This window comes from Scyliorhinus torazame, chromosome 5 (assembly GCF_047496885.1).
Source record: "Scyliorhinus torazame isolate Kashiwa2021f chromosome 5, sScyTor2.1, whole genome shotgun sequence".
NCBI classification, from domain to species: domain Eukaryota; kingdom Metazoa; phylum Chordata; class Chondrichthyes; order Carcharhiniformes; family Scyliorhinidae; genus Scyliorhinus; species Scyliorhinus torazame.
Genome location: NC_092711.1, coordinates 132,840,292 through 132,860,406, shown reverse-complemented (window position 1 = coordinate 132,860,406; position 20,115 = coordinate 132,840,292). Strand labels below are relative to the sequence as shown.

Here is a 20,115-nt window from a genome sequence, read left to right as displayed (position 1 = left end):
CGTTTCATCTCCTGCAGCGAGCCTCGCGGTACCATCCTGTGCTTAGGGCTGGCTTGTTAAAGGTGCAACTTGTAACCGCTCTTCCGCATCTCCTGCAGGCGCACGTGTACTGTGAGGGGGACGATGTGTACGACACACTCTTAAACCAGGTAGGTGTGACATGGTGGCAGCGTTGTAACACCACAGTGGATCTCTCCCCTGTGCTCGGCTCCACAGCTGTAGTGCCGACTGCCAGCCTGGGATGTTCTGAGGCATTGTGGGTGTCTTTGATTAAGAGGATGGCGAATGAGAGCCTGAGGGGGTTGTACCAGGGTGTACGTCAGGGGGATCTTTCCCACTGGTGGGAGGGACTGGAGCCTAGTTTAAGAACGAGAGGTCTGCGTGACGGAGATGAGGAGGAATTCCTTCTCTGAGGGTTGGTCAGTCTCCAGAGGCTGCGGGTGACTGCATATATTCCAGGCCCGAGTTGGAGAGAATTCTGATCGACAAGGGGAGTCGGGGATTAGCGGCGGGATAGGGGGCAAAGTGGAGTTGAGGCCCACGATCAGTTCTGCCATGATCGTATCGAACAGGGGAGGGAGAGCAGGCTCAAGGGCTGGAAAGGTCTAGGCCCGCCCGTATTTCTCACATTCTTGCTAAACCTTTGTTGTCGGATCAATGAAGATCACGCTGGAGAATCGTGAGGCTTCGGACCGGCGCAGGGAACGTAGCTGCGGGGCAGTGAATACAGCGAGGGATTGAAGAGCCTACTGCTGCGCAGTGGTCAGCACCGCTGCCTCACAGCGCCAGGGCCCTGGTTTCGATTCTGGCCTCGGGTGACTGTCTTTTGTGGATTTTCACTCCCCCCCCCCCCCGGTGGGTTTCCTCCGGGTGCTCCGGTTTGCCTCCCACATTCCAACGATGCGCAGCTCAGGTGGGGTTACAGGGATAGGGTGAGGGGGGAGTGGCCCAGGGTAGGGTGCTCTTTTGGAGGATCGGTGCAAACTCGACGGGCCGAATAGCCGCCTTCTGCACTGTAGGAATTCCATGTTCCCACTCTTAAGCTCTTCGTTGCAAAGGAAAATGTGGGGAGAGAAATAGATGCGAAGAGGGAAGTGAATTCCTGAGCTGTGTGGGGGGTGGGGGGGGAGGATGCTTGATAAGTCGGTGATTGGAGGGCGCGGAGATTACGGGAGGGTTGTAGGGTCTGGAGGAGCTGATGGAGGTGTGGGGGGCGGGGGGGGGGGGGGGGGGGGGGGGGGGCCGAAGCTACAGGGGGATTTGAAAGTGAGGAAATTAATTTTAAAATGGAGACGATGGCAGGACTAGCTGCCAGTGTAGATCAGCGAGCACAGGACGCGGGGGAGGGAAGGCGGGCGGTGATGGGTTCATGCCAGGCCAGTGAGCCGGTTATTCTGTACTCTCAACTTCCTAGCATAACAACAACAAGTACTACATCATTCAGCTACTAGAAGATGACACAAAGAGAAATTTCAGCGTCTGCTGCGCTGGGGCAGAGGTGAGCACCTCTTCTCTTCTCTCTCTCTCTCTCTCTCGCTCTCTCTCTCTCTCTCTCTTCCCCCCCCCCCCCCCCCCCCCCTACAAAAAAAACCCAGCAGGCCCGTGCACCTCCAATCCGAACTATTTCATCAGCTGAAGCCGGAAGATATAAGATATTAATTGGGACAGAGAGGGGGTTAAGGAGGGTCCCAATCGGGGGTATAAAATATTAACTGGGACAGAGATGGTGTTAAGGAGGGTCCCGATCAGGGGTATAAAATATTAACTGGGACAGAGAGGGGGGTTAAGGAGGGTCCCGATCGAGGGTATAAAATATTAACTGGGACAGAGAGGGGGTTAAGGAGGGTCCCAATCGGGGGTATAAAATATTAACTGGGACAGAGATGGTGTTAAGGAGGGTCCCGATCAGGGGTATAAAATATTAACTGGGACAGAGAGGGGGGTTAAGGAGGGTCCCGATCGAGGGTATAAAATATTAACTGGGACAGAGAGGGGGTTAAGGAGGGTCCCGATCGGGGGTATAAAATATTAACTGGGACAGAGAGGGGGTTAAGGAGGGTCCCGATCGGGGGTATAAAATATTAACTGGGACAGAGAGGGGGTTAAGGAGGGTCCCGATCGGGGGTATAAAATATTAACTGGGACAGAGACGGGGTTAAGGAGGGTCCCGATCAGGGGTATAAAATATTAACTGGGACAGAGAGGGGGTTAAGGAGGGTCCCGATCGAGGGTATAAAATATTAACTGGGACAGAGAGGGGGGTTAAGGAGGGTCCCGATCGAGGGTATAAAATATTAACTGGGATAGAGAGGGGGTTAAGGAGGGTCCCGATCGAGGGTATAAAATATTAACTGGGACAGAGAGGGGGTTAAGGAGGGTCCCGATCGAGGGTATAAAATATTAACTGGGACAGAGAGGGGGTTAAGGAGGGTCCTGATCGAGGATATAAAATATTAACTGGGACAGAGAGGGGGTTAAGGAGGGTCCCGATCGAGGGTATAAAATATTAACTGGGACAGAGAGGGGGTTAAGGAGGGTCCCGATCAGGGGTATAAAATATTAACTGGGACAGAGACGGGGTTAAGGAGGGGCCTGATCGAGGGTATAAAATATTAACTGGGACAGAGAGGGGGTTAAGGAGGGTCCCGATCGAGGGTATAAAATATTAACTGGGACAGAGAGGGGGTTAAGGAGGGTCCCGATCGAGGATATAAAATATTAACTGGGACAGAGAGGGGGTTAAGGAGGGTCCCGATCGAGGATATAAAATATTAACTGGGACAGAGAGGGGGTTAAGGAGGGTCCCGATCGAGGGTATAAAATATTAACTGGGACAGAGAGGGGGTTAAGGAGGATCCCGATTGAGGGTATAAAATATTAACTGGGACAGAGAGGGGGTTAAGGAGGGTCCCCGATCGAGGATATAAAATATTAACTGGGACAGAGAGGGGGTTAAGGAGGTTCCCGATCGAGGGTATAAAATATTAACTGGGACAGAGAGGGAGTTAAGGAGGGTCCCCGATCGAGGGTATAAAATATTAACTGGGACAGAGAGGTGGTTAAGGAGGGTCCCCGATCGAGGGTATAAAATATTAACTGGGACAGAGACGGGGTTAAGGAGGGTCCCGATCGAGGGTATAAAATATTAACTGGGACAGAGAGGGAGTTAAGGAGGGTCCCGATCGAGGGTATAAAATATTAACTGGGACAGCGAGGGGGTTAAGGAGGGTCTCGATCAGGGGTATAAAATATTAACTGGGACAGAGAGGGGGTTAAGGAGGGTCCTGATCAAGTCTATAAAGTATTAAATATGCACGGTTCTGGTCTCTTTTTAAGGAAGAATGGTAAATGCATCGGGGACAGTTCAGAGGATGTTTAACTAGATGAATACCTGGGATGAGCGGGTTGTCTGACAAGGAAATGTTAGATGAACTGTGCTCTAGGGGTGACATGGTTGAAGTAAATAAAATCCCGAACTGTTGCGACAAGATGGACGTGGAAAGGATGTTTCCTCATGTGGGAAAGTCCAGAACTGGGGGGGTGGGGAGGGGGGGGTCGAATGATGGAGCGGGGGGGGAGGGGGGGTGTATAAGGTGGAATAAGGAGCACTATACCATCGGAAGCCTCATTCTCAGCCTGATATTTTCTAACCTTGTTCCCTGTTCAGTTGGGAAGGCCGGACAAAACAACCTGATCTCGTGTGGAACTGATCTGAATAAAGCCAAGGAAATCTTTGAGAAGAAGTACGTGAACTAAGGCTACTTTTCAATTGATTGTTTTTTTAGAAGTGGCCAAGAATTTGCTGAAATCCGTGGCGGTACGCGCACTGTGGCCTTCAAGGTCGGGAACCACGTTGCGATAGTAATAAATACCTCCCTCCTGGGCTAGGCACAGAACTTGGCTCCCTCTACACTGTCCCCATCAAACACTCCCAGGACAGGTACAGCACGGGGTTAGATACAGAGTAAAACTCCCTCTACACTGTCCCCATCAAACACACCCAGGACAGGTACAGCACGGGGTTAGATACAGAGTAAAGCTCCCTCAACACTGTCCCCATCAAGCACTCCCAGGACAGGTACAGCACGGGGTTAGATACAGAGTAAAGCTCCCTCTACACTGTCCCCAGCAAACACTCCCAGGACAGGTACAGCACGGGGTTAGATACAGAGTAAAGCTTCCTCTACACTGTCCCCATCAAACACTCCCAGGACAGGTACAGCACGGGGTTAGATACAGAGTAAAGCTCCTTCTACACTGTCCCCATCAACACTCCCAGGACAGGGACAGCACGGGGTTAGATACAGAGTAAAGCTCCCTCTACACTGTCCCCATCAGACACTCCCAGGACAGGTACAGCACGGAGTTAGATACAGAGTAAAGCTTCCTCTACACTGTCCCCATCAAACAGGGTTCGATACAGAGTAAAGCTCCCTCTACACTGTCCCCCATCAGACACTCCCAGGACAAGTACAGCACGGGGTTAGATACAGGGTAAAGCTCCCTCTACACTGCCCCCCATCAAACACTCCCAGGACAGGTACAGCACGGGGGTTAGATACAGAGTAAAGCTCCCTCTACACTGTCCCCATCAACCACTCGCAGGACAGGTAAGCATGGGGTTAGATACAGAGTAAAGCTCCCTCTACACTGTCCCCATCAAACACTCGCAGGACAGGTACAGCACAGGGTTAGATACAGAGCAATGCTCCCTCTACACTGTCCCCATCAAACACTCCCAGGACAGGTACAGCACGGGGTTAGATACAGAGTAAAGATCCCTCTGCACTGTCCCCACCAAACACTCCCAGGCCAGGTACAGCACGGGGTTAGATACAGAGTAAAGCACGCTACACCGGTCCCCATCAAACACTCCCAGGGACAGGTACAGCACGGGGTTAGATACAGAGTAAAGCTCCCTCTACACTGTCCCCATCAAACTCTCCCAGGACAGGTACAGCACGGGGTTAGATACAGAGTAAAGCTCCCTCTACACTGTCCCCATCAAACACTCCCAGGACAGGTACAGCACGGGGTTAGATACAGAGTAAAGCTCCCTCTACACAGTCCCTATCAAACACTCCCAGGACAGGTACAGCACGGGGTTAGATACAGAGTAAAGCTCCCTCTACACTGTCCCCATCAAACACTCCCAGGACAGCTACAGCACGGGGTTAGATACAGAGTAAAGCTCCTTCTACACTGTCCCCATCAAACACTCCCAGGACAGGTACAGCACGGGGTTAGGTACAGAGTAAAGCTCCCTCTACACTGTCCCCATCAAACACTCCCAGGACAGGTACAGCACGGGGGTTAGATACAGAGTAAAGCTCCCTCTACACTGTCCCCATCAAACACTCCCAGGACAGGTACAGCACGGGGTTAGATACAGAGTAAAGCTCCCTCCACACTGTCCCCATCAAACACTCCCAGGGCAGGTACAGCACGGGGTTAGATACAGAGTAAAGCTCCCCTCTACACTGTCCCCAGCAAACACTCCCAGGACAGGTACAGCACGGGGTTAGATACAGAGTAAAGCTCCCTCTGTACTGTCCCAGCTGTTGGTCCACCACAGGTTCAGAACTCAATCCTCCTTTGCCACAGGAAGCTCCCCAGAGGTTGTCACGTGGCCCGGATGAACGGCCAAGCTGCTCTCCGCGCCTGGCAGTCCGGCTCGGCGCAGCGGGGAAGGGAGTATTTCTGCTGAGCTGTGTCGCAGCTGAATTGTTTGACCCCTCTTGTCCCCCTCAGGTTCCTCGACAAGACGAAGAACGATTGGTCCACGAGAGCGTTCTTTGAGAAAGTTGCCGGCAAGTATGACATGTTGAGCCGGGATTACAGCGGTGATGCTTCTGCCGACAAGGTGAGTGGCTGCGGCGTTCGACTGTCTGCACGTAGTGTCGACACGTTTGTGCAATCTCCACTGCGTTTCCCAACGCATTGATGGGTTGGGGGCGATGGGGGTCTCTTATCAGTTGTCGGGTGATGCGGCACAGGAAGGAGGCCATTCGGCCCCTCCTGCTTATGTGCCAGCTCTTTGAAAGCTGTCCAGTCACCACCCTCCACCCCCAATCACATCCTAGAGGGCTACTATTGACCAGGAATTGAACTGGGCCATAAATACTGTGGCTACCAAAGCGGGTCAAGCGGCTGGGAATCCTGCGGCTAGTCAGTCACCCCTCCTCACTCTACGAAAGCCTGTCCACCATCTACAAGGCACAAGTCAGGAGTGTGATGGGATACTCTCCACTTGCCTGGGTGAGTGCGGCTCCGACAACACTCGAGAAGCTCGACACCACCCAGGACAAAGCAGCCCCGCTTTGATCGGCACCCCATCCACAAACATTCACACTCCCTCCACCACCGACGCACAGTGACAGCAGCGTGTGTACCATCGACAAGATGCACCGCAGCGACTCACCAAGGCTCCTTCCGACAGCACCTTCCAAACCCACCACCTCTACCATCTAGAAGGACAAGGGGCAGCAGACACATGGGGAACTCCACCGCCTGCAAGTTCCCCTCCGAGCCCCACACTCACCACCCTGACTGGGAAATATATCGGCCGTTCCTTCACTGTCGCCGGGTCACAATCCTGGACCTCCCTCCCTGACAGCACTGTGGTGTTACCCACACCACACAGGGACTGCAGCCGGTTCAAGAAGGCGGCTCACCCCACCACCTTCTCAAGGGGCAATTCGGACAGCAATAAATGCTGGTTCCTTTAGCCAGCAAAGACAACTGCCTGTAAATACATTTTTGAAAGAAATTGCGCTTCCCATATTAACCCGCATACTTTTTCTTGCTCAGTGTTAGTTTCCTGTTTCTCTCAAAAGTTAAACCATCGGATCTCTGGCTCTTAACCATCTGGCTCTAAACATATTCTCCCCCAAGCAGTGCAAATAGTTTTTCTCTCCCTACCCTATCTGTTCTTCTTCACCATCTTGCAAACGTGAGCAAAGTTAACCTGCCCTGGTTTGAGCCCTCCTAATTCGTATGTACCCCGAAGGTGAGGGACGTTGATTCGTACCCGGGGGTGAGGGGACTTCTAATATTGGATCGGGGAATATTCACTTGGGAGAAAGGAAGGCGGAGGAGAGATGAGAGGGAGGTGTTCAAACTCGCGAGGGGTCTGTCTACACACAGTGGAGAAACCGTTTCCATTGGCGGAAGGGTTGACAATCCTGGGGCTTTGCAGATTTAAGGTGTTTGGGGGGAAAAAGAAGCAACGAAGGCAGAGGAGATTGCCTGATGGGTGCGAGAGAGGCGGGTTCAATCGAGGCTTCCAAAAGGGGATGTTCCCAGGGCTGTGTGGTGGCGGGCGTTTCTCTCGCAAGAGGGCCAGGATGGGACGAGAGGGCCAGAATGGCCTCCTCCTCTTTGACTCTCAATGTTGCTGAGTGATTATGGGAGGAAGTGATGCGGACGCCTCCCGGCCCACGTTACAAGTCTGACGTGACTGAGCAGCGCGGGTTTCGCTGCGCCGACTGACTGACCGCCTGATGGGCGTGTCTACGTTTCAGGAGCATGGGGAAGCGGCCAAGGCCCCCCAACGTGGAGTCGAAGCTGGGACCGTCGGGTCCAGGAGCTCATTGAGCTGATCTGCAACATTCAGGCAATGGAGGAGATGGTGCTACAGATGAAGTATGACACCAAGAAGGCGCCACTAGGTAAGAGCGAGGATATGGACCTCAGAATGCAATGTGACACATTTAGAGGTGCTTGGCCTTGTCTGAGTGGAGAAGCAGTGGGGGTCATCAATATTCTTTTCCTTGAGGGACCCAATCCCCTTCCCATTCACTCCCATCCTACACAATCCCAATGACCCAAACCCCTTCCCATTCACTCCCACTGTACACAATCCCAATGGACCCAAACCCCTTCCCATTCACTCCCACTGTACACAATCCCAATGGACCCAAACCCCTCCCCATTCAATCCCATTGTACACAATCCCAATGGGACCCAAACCCCCTTCCCATTCACTTCCCATTGTACACAATCCCAATGGATCCAAACCCCCCTTCCCATTCACTCCCACTGTACCCAATCCCAATGAACCCAACCCCCTTCCCATTCACTCCCACTGTACACAATCCCAATGAACCCAACCCCCTTCCCATTCACTCCCACTGTACACAATCCCAATGGACCCAAACCCCTTCCCATTCACCCCCACTGTACACATTCCAATAGACCCAAACCCCTTCCCATTCACTCCCACTGTACACAATCCCAATGGACCCAAACCCCTTCCCATTCACTCCCACTGTACACAATCCCAATGGACCCCAAACCCCTTCCCATTCACCCCCACTGTACACATTCCAATAGACCCAAACTCCTTCCCATTCACTCCCACTGTACACAATCCCAATGGAGCCAAACCCCTTCCCATTCACTCCCCTTGTACACAACCCCAATGAACCCAAACCCCCTTACCATTCACTCCCACTGTACACAATCCCAATGGACCCAAACCCCTTCCCATTCACCCCCACTGTACACATTCCAATAGACCCAAACCTCTTCCCATTCACTCCCACTGTACCCAATCCCAATGGGACCCAAACCCCTTCCCATTGACTCCCACTGTACACAATTCCAATGGACCCAAATCCCTTCCCATTCACTCCCACTGTACACAATCCCAATGGACCCAAACCCCTTCCCATTCACTCCCACTGTACACAATCCCAATGGGCCCAAACCCCTTCCCATTCACCCCCACTGTACACATTCCAATAGACCCAAACTCCTTCCCATTCACTCCCACTGTACACATTCCAATAGACCCAAACCCCTTCCCATTCACTCCCACTGTACACAATCCCAGTGGACCCAAACCCCTTCCCAAATCACTCCCACTGTACACAATCCCAATGAACCGAAACCCCTTCCCCTTCACTCCCATTGTACACAATCCCAGTGGACCCAAACCCCTTCCCAATCACTCCCACTGTACACAATCCCAATGGATCTAAACCCCTTCCCATTCAGTCCTTTTGGACATGATCCCCTTGCTTGGCAGGTCTTCACCGATCTCGAGTGCCAAAATCTGAGCTAACATTTTGCTGCAGGTTGGTGACCTGTTCCTCCGCAGGAGCTGCCAGACCGAAGGGCCTGTTCTGTGCTGTACTATTCTATCTTCTATGCTCTTCCTGTTCTGATATGAGACGTATGTAAGCTCCTGTAACAGCCTCGGGCAGCCAAAGTGCTTCGCAGCCGAGGGAATGATTTCTGCCAACTTTGCTGAAGTGCCGGCTATTTTCCCGCACTGCGAACTTCCACGGGCAGCGACATCATAAAGGCCGGGCCGGTCCGTTTGTTATATGGTGACGTTTGGAGGCTTAAGTATTGGCCCCTGCACACGGGCGCGGGAATGGGCCGCCTATTCTCCGCCAACTGCTTGAGGGGTCTTTTATGGCCACCGGACCGGGCGGGGGGAGGCTGGGCTTCAGTTTCTTTTCCAGTCCCGTGAAAGAGGACAGCTCCGCCGCCGCGCGTTCCTCCAGGGTGTAATCGAGTGTCGCCGGGCCAGACCTTGGCGCTCAGATCTGTGAGGGTGTCGGCTAGGTCGCAACAAGGTTGTGACTACACCCCCTGCCCCCGAACCCATGGCTGGCGGTGAGAACATTTACACTGTTGAATGTAGGGAATTTCCGATGTATTGTAGGTATTTGGCGCAGTAAGGTAGCCTGGGTCACAGTTTGTTTGACTGCTGAGTTCTGTTTTAAAAGAATTCCTAGTTTGGGAGGCAAGTATATTTTAGAAGTTGGGGTGCAATTAGCCATCATTGTCATAGAATTTACAGTGCAGAAGGAGGCCATTCGGCCCATCGAGTCTGCACCGGCTCTTGGAAAGAGCACCCTACCCAGGTCAACACCTCCACCCTATCCCCATAACCCAGTAACCCCACCCAACACTAAGGGCAATTTTGGACACTAAGGGCAATTTATCACGGCCAATCCACCTAACCTGCACATCTGTGGACTGTGGGAGGAAACCGGAGCACCCGGAGGAAACCCACGCACACACGGGGAGGACGTGCAGACTCCGCACAGACAGTGACCCAAGCCGGAATCGAACCTGGGACCCTGGAGCTGTGAAGCAATTGTGCTATCCACAATGCTACCGTGCTGCCCTCATCAAAAGCTTGAGCTAACGCAGTTTTGTTTTAATCAAGGGGATTCCCTTGGGGGGGGCTGATCCATTTTCAGTGTGGTGAGATGATGTCATTGCTGGGTGGAGCTTAGGCTTTTTGAGAAAACATTTTTCAGTTTCAGTTCTGTCCCGGATGAAGCTGGGATCACGAAAGTCCGGTTTTGCTCCCTGCAGTTTCGTTATAAAGCGATTAATGGCGGCAGGGCGGTGCAGAGGCTAGCACTGCTGCCTTGCGTCGCCGAGGACACTGGTTCGATCCTGGCCCCGGGTCGCTGTCTGTGTGGAGTTTGCACATTCTCCCCGTGTCTGCGTGAGTCTCACCCCCAGGACCCAGGGATGCGTAGGGTAGGTGGATTGGCCACGCTAAATTGCCCATTAATTTAAAAAAGAGAGATTAACAGTCTTTAAAGCAGTGCAAACTTGAGGGGGAATTGAAACCAACCTGAGAAACACCTTTTGAAGACACACAGCCTGAGTTTCTGCATAGGTCTGACAGGAGTCAGATCTGGGGCGGGATTCTCCGACCCCCCGCCGGGTCGGAGAATCGCCGGGGGGGGGGGCGGCATGAATGCCGGCCGCCGAATTCTCCGGCACCGCAAATTCGGCGGGGGCGGGAATCGCGGCGCGTCGGACGGCGGGCCGCCCCGGCGATTCTCCGGCCCCGCGATGGGCCGAAGTCCCGCTGCTGTCACGCCAGTCCCGCCAGCAATCAAACCACCTACCTTGTCGGCGGCGTGGGCGGGCTCCGGGGTCCTGGTGGCCCCAGGGTGCCTTGGCCCGCGACCGGGGCCCACCGATCCGTTGGGCTGTGCTGTGGGGGCACTCTTTTCCCTCCGCCTCCGCGATGGCCGACGGGGAAGAGAGACCCCCCCCCCCCCCGTGCAATGCGCGGGGATGACGTCAGCAAGCTGCGGACTTCTGCCGCTCGGCGAAGTCCTTTCGGCCCCGGCTGGCGTGGCGCCAAAGGCCTTTCCCGCCAGCCGGTGGAGCAGAAACCGCTCCGGCGCGGGCCTAGCCCCTCAAGGTGAGGGGCTTGGGCCCTAAATGTGCGGAGATATCCGCACCTTTGGGGCCGCCCCGACACAGGAGTGGTTCACGCCCCTCGCCCGCCGGGTAGGGGAGAATCCCGCCCCGTGGCTTTAAAGCAGTGTCAAGCGATTTCTCTTTCTCAAAGAATATCTCTGTAAGGCAAGTAGCCATAAGAACCAGGAGCAGGAGTCGGCCATCTGGCCCCTCGAGCCTGCTCCACCATTCAATGAGATCACGGCTGATCTTTGTGGACTCAGCTCCACTCTCCGGCTCGTACACCATATCCCCGAATCCCTTTACTCTTTAGAAAGGCATCTATCTTTTTCTTAAAAACGTTTAAAGAAGGAGCCTCAACTGCTTCACTGGGCAAGGAATTCCTCTGTGCCTTGGGATATTTAAGGTGGATTGAGAGCTGAGATGTTTTATTTTCTTCATGTTTAAGTTGGAATAAAGATCGCAATTAAGAGTGTTGTATTGAGTAGTATCATTTAAGGGGTACTTGTAAGCTATTGATGTTAAAGGTATTTTAATACTTTGGTAGTAATAAAGTTGATATTAATATACCACATCCCTATTTCTTAGAGTAATCACTCCTGGAGTGCGGTATCCTTTCCTCACAGTCTTACAAAATTAAAATAAACTATTGGGGTTCCTATCCAGTATCCTAGTCACTGTTGGGGTCTGGTCTGGGATTGTAATACCACTTGCGGTAACCCGGGGGTGACCTGGCCCTGGAGGGTGTGGACGAAGAGCAGGCACCGTTGGGAGCTGGGGTAGGCCGAGCGAGCCTGCTCTGCCATTCCTTGACCGTTGGCATTAACTCCTCTTTCCTGCTCGCTGCAGGTATCCCTCAGTTCCCCCAAGAGAGACCGAAAATCTGTTCGCCCTGGCCTTAAAACGCCTTCAACAGTAGAGTGTCCGCAACCCTGTTGGGAGCAGAGAATTCCAAAGATTTCACAACCCTCTTGAGTGAAGAAACCTCTCCTCAGCTGGCTCCCAAAATGCCCACATCCTGGGACTCTTGCCTCCAAGGGGGCATTAGCCGGTTTACTTCATTAGAAACGATGTGCTCGGGGGTTTACAGGGGTCAAGGTGGGTGAGCCGCCTTCTCGAACCGGCTGCAGTCCCTGTGTGGTGTGGGTAACACCCACAGTGCTGTCAGGGAGGGAGGTCCAGGATTGTGACCCGGCGACAGTGAAGGAACGGCCGATATATTCCCCAGTCAGGATGGTGAGTGTGGGGCTCGGAGGGGAACTTGCAGGTGGTGGAGTTCCCCATGTGTCTGCTGCCCCTTGTCCTTCTAGATGGTAGAGGTGGTGGGTTTGGAAGGTGCTGTCGAAGGAGCCTTGGTGAGTCGCTGCGGTGCATCTTGTAGATGGTACACACGCTGCTGTCACTGTGCGTCGGTGGTGGAGGGGAGTGAATGTTTGTGGATGGGGTGCCGATCAAAGCGGGGCTGCTTTGTCCTGGGTGGTGTCGAGCTTCTCGAGTGTTGTCGGAGCCGCACTCACCCAGGCAAGTGGAGAGTATCCCATCGCACTCCTGACTTGTGCCTTGTGGATGGTGGACAGGCTTTGGGGGGAGTCAGGAGAGTTACCCTCCGCAGGATTCCCAACCTGTGACCTGCCCTTGTGGCCACAGTGTTTACATGGCTGGTCCAGTTCAGTTTCTGCTCAATGGTAGCCCCCAGGATGTTGATAGTGTCCATCCTATCAAGACCCATCAGAAACCTATACATTTCAGTGCGATTGCCTGTCATTTATCTAAACACCAGCCTGCGTTGGCCTAATTTATTTGGCTAATTTGATGTCTTGTCTTTCTCTGGCACATCACTCTGTAGGTAAGCTGACCACTGCTCAGATTAAAGCTGGCTACATCTCCCTGCAGAAGATTGAGCGCTGTATTAACCGCAACATGACCGGGAAAGCTTTGGTTGAGGCCTGTAACGAGTTCTACACCAGGATCCCTCACGACTTCGGGTAAGGGCACTGTGCAAGGCGGGAGCGGACGTCTTTGAGTCACTCCACGGGATGGTTAAGCACCAAAAGAAGCATTTGCAATATTCATTCCCAGGCCTCTCAGCGGGTGTCGCGTGACAGCCAATTTGCGTCCACACGGGCACAGAAAACCAATGGGGTCACTCCACCGCATCCAGCTTTCGAATGCCAACACATATGCAGTGATGTCCATGCACCCTCATGCAGTGGTCCTCGAATGGTATTATTCAGGGGAGATGATGTACAGCGGGGGGATACCGTTCAAATCCCACCAATTACTGGTTCAAATCCCACCAATTGTCGCTAATCTCAGTAATGGTGACCATGACATGCATCATCAATTGTCGTTTTTAAAAGAAAACCTGATTCATTAATGTCCTTACCCGGTCTGACGCACCCCCGACCCCCCCCCCCCCCCCCCCCGGCAGCATGGTGGCACAGTGGTTAGCACCTCATGCCTCACGGCGCCGAGGTCCCAGGTTCGATCCCAGCTCTGGATCACTGTGCGTGTGGAGTTTGCACATTCTCCCTGTGGGTTACGCCCCCCACAACCCAAAGATGTGCAGGCTAGGTGGATTGGCCACGCTAAATTGCCCCTTCTTTGGAAAAACATTTAATTGGGTACTCTAAATTTATTTTTAAAAACTGCACCCCACCTCTCTGATGTAGCCGAGCGAGCCCACACTCTGTTCAAGAGGGAAATTCGGAATGGGTGGCACGGTGGCGCAGTGGTTAGCTCTGCTTGTCTCACGATGCCGAGGACCCGGTCCGATGGACCAGCTCCGGGTCACTGTCCATGTGGAGTTTGCACATTTGCCGCGGGTCTCACCCCCACAACCCAAAGACATGCAGGGTCGGTAAATTGCCCTTTAATTGGAAAAAAAACGATCGGGTACTCTAAATTTTAAAGAAAAGGGATAGGCAACAAATGCTGGCGTCCCCGCCGGCGACGCACACACCCTGGGAAAGGAATAAAGCAACAAAATGCAGCATGCGTGTTTGGAAATTGGCGAAGGTTCATAGGCCGGGGAAAGAAAGATGTTCAACGAAACAGGTTACGATCTGTGAGGTCGTATCTCTGATCTCCTTCAGAGAGAGAAAATTGTGTCACTGCGATTGGAAATAATTGATTGAATATGAGTTTGTATAGTTTAGCTGGGGTATGTTCTCTCTCCCTGGTGGATTGGGAACTGGGGCGTTAACTTTATAGAGCAGTAACTTGTGGCAGGATTGGACAGAGTCAGCATGGATTTATGAAGAGGAAATCATGCTTCACAAATCTACTGGAATTCTTCAAGGATGTAACTGGTAGAGTTGATTTGGGGGGAGGGGGGGAGCGTATTTGGACTTTCAGATGGCTTTCGAAAAAGTTCCACATGAGAGATTCGCGTGTAAAATTAAAGCGCACGGGATTAGGGGTAGCGCATTGAGATGGCTAGAAAACTGGTTGGCAGACAGGAAACAGAGTAGGAATTAATGGGTCTTTTTCAAATTGGCAGGCAGTGACTAGTGGGTACCTCAGGGATCGGTGCTGGGATCCCAGCTATTCACAATATATATTCATGATTTAGATGAGGCATAAATGTCATATCTCCAAATTGCAGATGCTTTAAAACTGCGTGGGAGGGTGAGCTGTGAGGAGGTTGCAGAGATCCTTCAGTGTGATTTGGACAAGTTGAGTGAGTGGGCAAATGAATGGCAGATACAGTATCAGTTGGAGAAATGCGAGGTTATCCACTTTGGAAGCAAAAACAGGAAGGCAGATTGCTACTCGAATGGTTGTAAATTGGGAGAGGGGAGTGTGCAGCGGGACCTGGGTGTCCTTGTGCACCAGTCGCTGAAGGTAAGCATGCAGGTGCAGCAGGCGGTAAAAAAGGCTAATGGTATGTTGGCCTTCATTGCGAGAGGTTTCGAGTACAGAAGCAGGGATGTGTTGCTGCAGTTATACAGGGCCTTAGTGAGGCCACACCTGGAGTATTGTGTGCAGTTTTGGTCTCCTTCTCTGAGGAAGGATGTTCTTGCTATGGCGGGAGTGCAGCGAAGGTTTACCAGACTGATTCCTGGGATGGCCGGATATGAGGAGAGATTGACTAGGTTAGGATGATATTCACTGGAGTTCAGAAAAATGAGGGGGGGCCTCATGGAGACTTTTAAAATTCTAACAGGGCTAGATCGGGTGGATGCAGGAAGAATGATCCCGATGGTGGGGGTGTCCAGAACCAGGGGTCATAGTCTGAGGGTATGGCGTAGACCATTTAGGACAGAGATGAGGAGAAATTTCTTCACCCAGAGAGTGGTGAGCCTGTGGAATTCATCACCACAGGAAGTAGTTGAGGCCAGAATATTGTATATTTTCAAGAAGGAATTAGATATAGCACTTGTGGTAAAAGGAATCAAAGTGATATGAGGGGAAAGTGGGATTAGGCTATTGAGTTGGATGATCACACGTGATCATAACGGGCGGCACGGTGGTACAGTGGTTAGCACTGCTGCTTCACAGCGCTAGGGATCCGGGTTTACTTCCAGTCTCGGGTCACTGATTGTGCGGAGTCTGCACGTTCTCCCTGTGTCTGCGTGGGTTTCCTCCGGATGCTCCGGTTTCTTCCCACAGTACAAAGATTTATATAGAACATAGAATATACAGTGCAGAAGGAGGCCATTCAGCCCATCGAGTCTGCACCGACCCACTTCAGCCCTCACTTCCACCCTATCCCGTAACCCAATAACCCCTCCTAACCTTTTTTGTTCACTAAGGGCAATTTATCATGGCCAGTCCACCTAACCTGCACGTCTTTGGACTGTGGGAGGGAAACCGGAGCACCCGGAGGAAACCCACGCAGACACGGGAGAACGTGCAGACACCACACAGACAGTGACCCAGCGGGGGAATCGAACCTGGGACCCTGGCTCTGTGAAGCCACAGTGCTATCCACTTGTGCTACCGTGCTGTCCAAGATGTGCTGGTTAGGTGGATTGGCCATGCGAAATTGCCCCTTAGTGTCCAGGGATGAACAGGTTAGGTTATGGGGTTACTCATAATGGGTAGCTCATTCGAAGGGTCGAATGGCCTCCCTCACTGCAGGGATTCAATGCCGCAACAGGCTTGAAGGGCCAAATGGCCTCCTCCTGCTTCTATTTTCTATGTTTCTAAAAAGATGGATAAAAGGAGGCGACTGCCTGCCTCAGAGGGAGCTGTGATGATATGAGCTGCGCCATCTTTGGTCCTGGCCTTGTTGCTACTTGCAACGATGCCACGGAGTGAGAGGCTCGAACTGCGCGCGGACAGCTTGGCAGCAAATGCAGTCGTCTAGATTTTTATTAATGTGATGAAGATAGAAATTTCAGATATATTGTATTCTATTTGATGCAGTGAGGGTTAAAAACCTGGGTTACTGTGTATGATTGCTTTAGTAGCGTTTTTTTAAATCCTGGTTTGAAAGACAGCTGGGCTTTTTGGGAGCCAGAGTTGTAATTAAAGCATCGTAAAAGTCTGGGCTAATGGAGTTTTATTGATCTGAAGACGATTCCCTGTGGAGTAGATAATTAAGAGACATTGTGTTCAGCTTAGTGAGATGATGTAGCTAATAGGAGGAGCAGGGGTTGAGGTCTTTAGGGTTAGTTTTTGGCTGGATGGGGAGCTGAGAAGGTTTTCTGAAGTAATACAGCCAGAGATTCTGCATTATTCTGACAGGGGGGCAGGTCTCTTTCTTTCATGCAGCCTCAAAAGATCTCTCTTTCTCAAAGTGGAGTATCCAGTCCTGAGTGCTAACTGTATTTAAAAGTGGATTGAGATCTGAGATGGTTCTGTTGTTTGAGTGGGAATAAAGATAGCAGTTAAGGGTTATTGTGGTCACTGTATTGATCAGCATTGTTTCAGGGGTAATTGTAAGCAATTTTCTTATGTGATGTTAAAGATATTTTAAAGCCGTGTTAGTAATAAAGTTTGTTTTAATATAACCACATCCCTATTTAGTGTGAGATCACTCCTGGAGCAAAGTATCCTTTCCTCACAGACTTACAAAATTAAAATAAAATATTGGGGTTTCTGCCCAGTATCCGAGCCACTGTTGGGGCCTGGACCGCGGATCGTAATATTCATTGAATTTGAATTATTCCACGAGCTGCTGTAGTGGGATTCGAACCCGTGTCATGGTCTCCACCTTCCCCCTAACCCAGAGCAGTAACCCTGGGCCTCTGCATTACTGATCCAGTGACATTACTGCCATGTCTCCTTTCTGAGGAAGGATGTTCTTGCTCTCGAGGGAGTGCAGCGAAGGTTTACCAGACTGAATCCAGGGATGGCGGGACTGTCATATGAGGAGAGATTGACTAGGTTGGGATTGTTCTCGCTGGAGTTCAGAAGAATGAGGGGGAATCTCATAGAGACTTATAGAATTCTAACAGGACTAGACAGGGTAGATGCAGGGAGGATGTTCCCGATGGTGGATGTGTCCAGAACCAGGGGTCCCAGCCTGAGGGTTCAGGGTAAACCATTTAGGACAGAGATGAGGAGAAATGTCTTCACCCAGAGAGTGGTGAGCCTGTGGAATTCACTACCACAGGAAGTAGTTGATGCTAAAACTTTCACGAGGCGGCTGGATACAGCACTTGGGGGAGAATGGGATCAAAGGCTATGGGGAGAAAGCAGGATTGGGCTATTGAGTTGGATGATCAGCCATGATCGTGATGAATGGCGGAGCAGGCTCGAAGGGCCAAAAGGCCTCCTCCTGCTCCTATCTTCTATGTATCTCTGTGTGTATCTATGCCGCAGATCCCTTGATCATTAATGAACTCTCCATCCTGCCCCAAAAGGCTGAAGACTCCTCCTTTGATCAGAAGCAAGAAGGAGCTGCAGGAGAAAGTGGAACTTCTGGAGGTAACATGCACCCTTTACAGTTACTGGACCATTTGTCCATCGCAGCGGACAAGACGCTGCTCGTGGCGTGACTGGCAGCAGGTGGACGGGAGGGGGTGGGGGGGGGGGGATATATTGATGAGAGACAGATATCGGAGGGAGGCATCACATGTCCGACTGTGGAGGGTGGATAAGGGCTGCCTACTGTTACTGTTACTCCATTGATCTGTGAACCATCCTCTGTCAACCCATCAGTTCCACCACCAGCGGATTGCCTCCCTCGTTCTCCCGGGCATTTTGTCTGTCTCTACCTCCCCATCGGGCAGACTCCTCTTCCTTCCTGCCCCCCTCCCTCCCTCTCCCCTTCCTCTCCCCTTCCCTCCCCTCCCTCCCTTCCCTCCCTCCCTCCTCCCCTCTCCCCTCCCTCCCTCCCTCCCCTCCCTCCCTCCCTCCCTCTCCCTTCCCTCCCTCCCCTCCCTCTCCCCTTCCTCCCTCCCTCCCTCACCCTCCTCCCTCCCTCCCTCACCCTTCCCCCTCCACCCTCCCCCTCCCTCCTCCCCTCCACCCCTACCCCTCCCTCCTCCCTCCACTCCCTCCCCTCCCACCCTCCCTCCCCCCTCCCTACCCTCCCTCCCACTCCCTCCTCCCCTCCCTCCCTCCCTTCCCTCCCCTCCCTCACCCTCACCACCCTCCCCCTTCCCTCCCACCCTCACCTCTCCCCTTCCCTCCCTCCCTCCATCTCCCCTTCCCTCCCTCCCTCCCCTCTCCCCTTCCCCTCCCTCCCTCCCTCCTCCCCTTCCCTCCCTCCCTCCCTCTCCCCTTCCCTCCCTCCCTCCCTCCTCCCCCTTCCCTCCCTCTCCCTCTCCCTTCCCCCTCCCTCTCCCCTTCCCTCCCTCCCTCTCCCCTTCCCTCCCTCCCTCTCCCCTTCCCTCCCTCCCTCCCTCCCACTCCCTCCTCCCTCTCCCCTTCCCTCCCTCCCTCTCCCCTTCCCTCCCTCCCTCTCCCCTTCCCTCCTCCCTCTCCCCTTCCCCTCCCTCCCTCTCCCTCCCTTCCCTTCCCCTCCCTCCCTCCCTCTCCCTTCCCTCCCTCCCTCTCCCCTTCCTCCCTCCCTCTCCCCTTTCCCTCCCTCCCTCTCCCCTTCCCTCCCTCTCCCCTCCCTCCCTCCTCCTCTCCCCCTTCCTCCCTCCCTCTCCCCTTCCCTCCTCTCCCTTCCCTCCCTCCCTCTCCCCTTCCCTCCCTCCCTCTCCCCTTCCCTCCCTCCCTCTCCCCTTCCCTCCTCCCTCCCTCTCCCTCTCCCTCCTCCTCCCTTCCCTCCTCCCTCTCCTTCCCTCCCTCCCTCTCCCCTTCCCTCCCTCCCTCTCCCCTTCCCTCCCTCCCTCTCCCCTTCCCTCCCTCCCTCTCCCCTTCCCTCCCTCCCTCTCCCCCTTCCCCTCCCTCCCTCTCCCCTTCCCTCCCTCCCTCTCCCCTTCCCTCCTCCCTCTCCCCTTCCCCTCCCTCCCTCTCCCCCTTCCCTCCCTCCCTCTCCCCTTCCCTCCCTCCCTCTCCCTTCCCTCCTCCCTCTCCCCTTCCCTCCCTCCTCCCTCTCCCCTTCCCTCCCTCCCTCTCCCCTTCCCCTCCCTCCCTCTCCCCTTCCCTCCCTCCCTCTCCCCTTCCCTCCCTCCCTCTCCCCCTTCCCTCCCTCCCTCTCCCCTTCCCTCCCTCCCTCTCCCCTTCCTCCCTCCCCTCTCCCTTCCCTCCCTCCCTCTCCACCTTCCCTCCCTCCCTCTCCCCTTCCCTCCCTCCCTCTCCCCTTCCCTCCCTCCCTCTCCCCTTCCCTCCCTCCCTCCCTCCCTCCCCCCCTCCCTCCCTCCCTCCCCTCCCCTCCCTCCCCCCTCCCTCCCCTCCCTCCCTCCCCCCCCTCCCCCCTCCCTCCCTCCCCCCTCCCTCCCTCCCCCTCCTCCCTCCCTCCCTCCCCCTCCCCCTCCCTCCCCTCCCTCCCTCCCCCCTCCCTCCTCCCTCCCCCCCTCCCTCCCTCCCCCCCTCCCTCCCTCCCCCCCTCCCCTCCCTCCTCCCCCCTCCCTCCCTCCCTCC

General features: G+C 53.7%; 1 protein-coding gene across 1 annotated transcript in view; it reads left to right on the top strand.

Moving 5' to 3' along the window:
• Positions 1-20,115, top strand: part of parp2 (poly (ADP-ribose) polymerase 2) — a 113,631-nt gene that overhangs the window by 30,776 nt on the left and 62,740 nt on the right. The window contains 9 exon segments of the mRNA XM_072501356.1: positions 99-149; positions 1,415-1,478; positions 1,481-1,498; positions 3,668-3,743; positions 5,752-5,863; positions 7,524-7,563; positions 7,566-7,670; positions 13,034-13,172; positions 18,003-18,066. Coding sequence (XP_072357457.1) covers positions 99-149; positions 1,415-1,478; positions 1,481-1,498; positions 3,668-3,743; positions 5,752-5,863; positions 7,524-7,563; positions 7,566-7,670; positions 13,034-13,172; positions 18,003-18,066 — 669 coding nt within the window.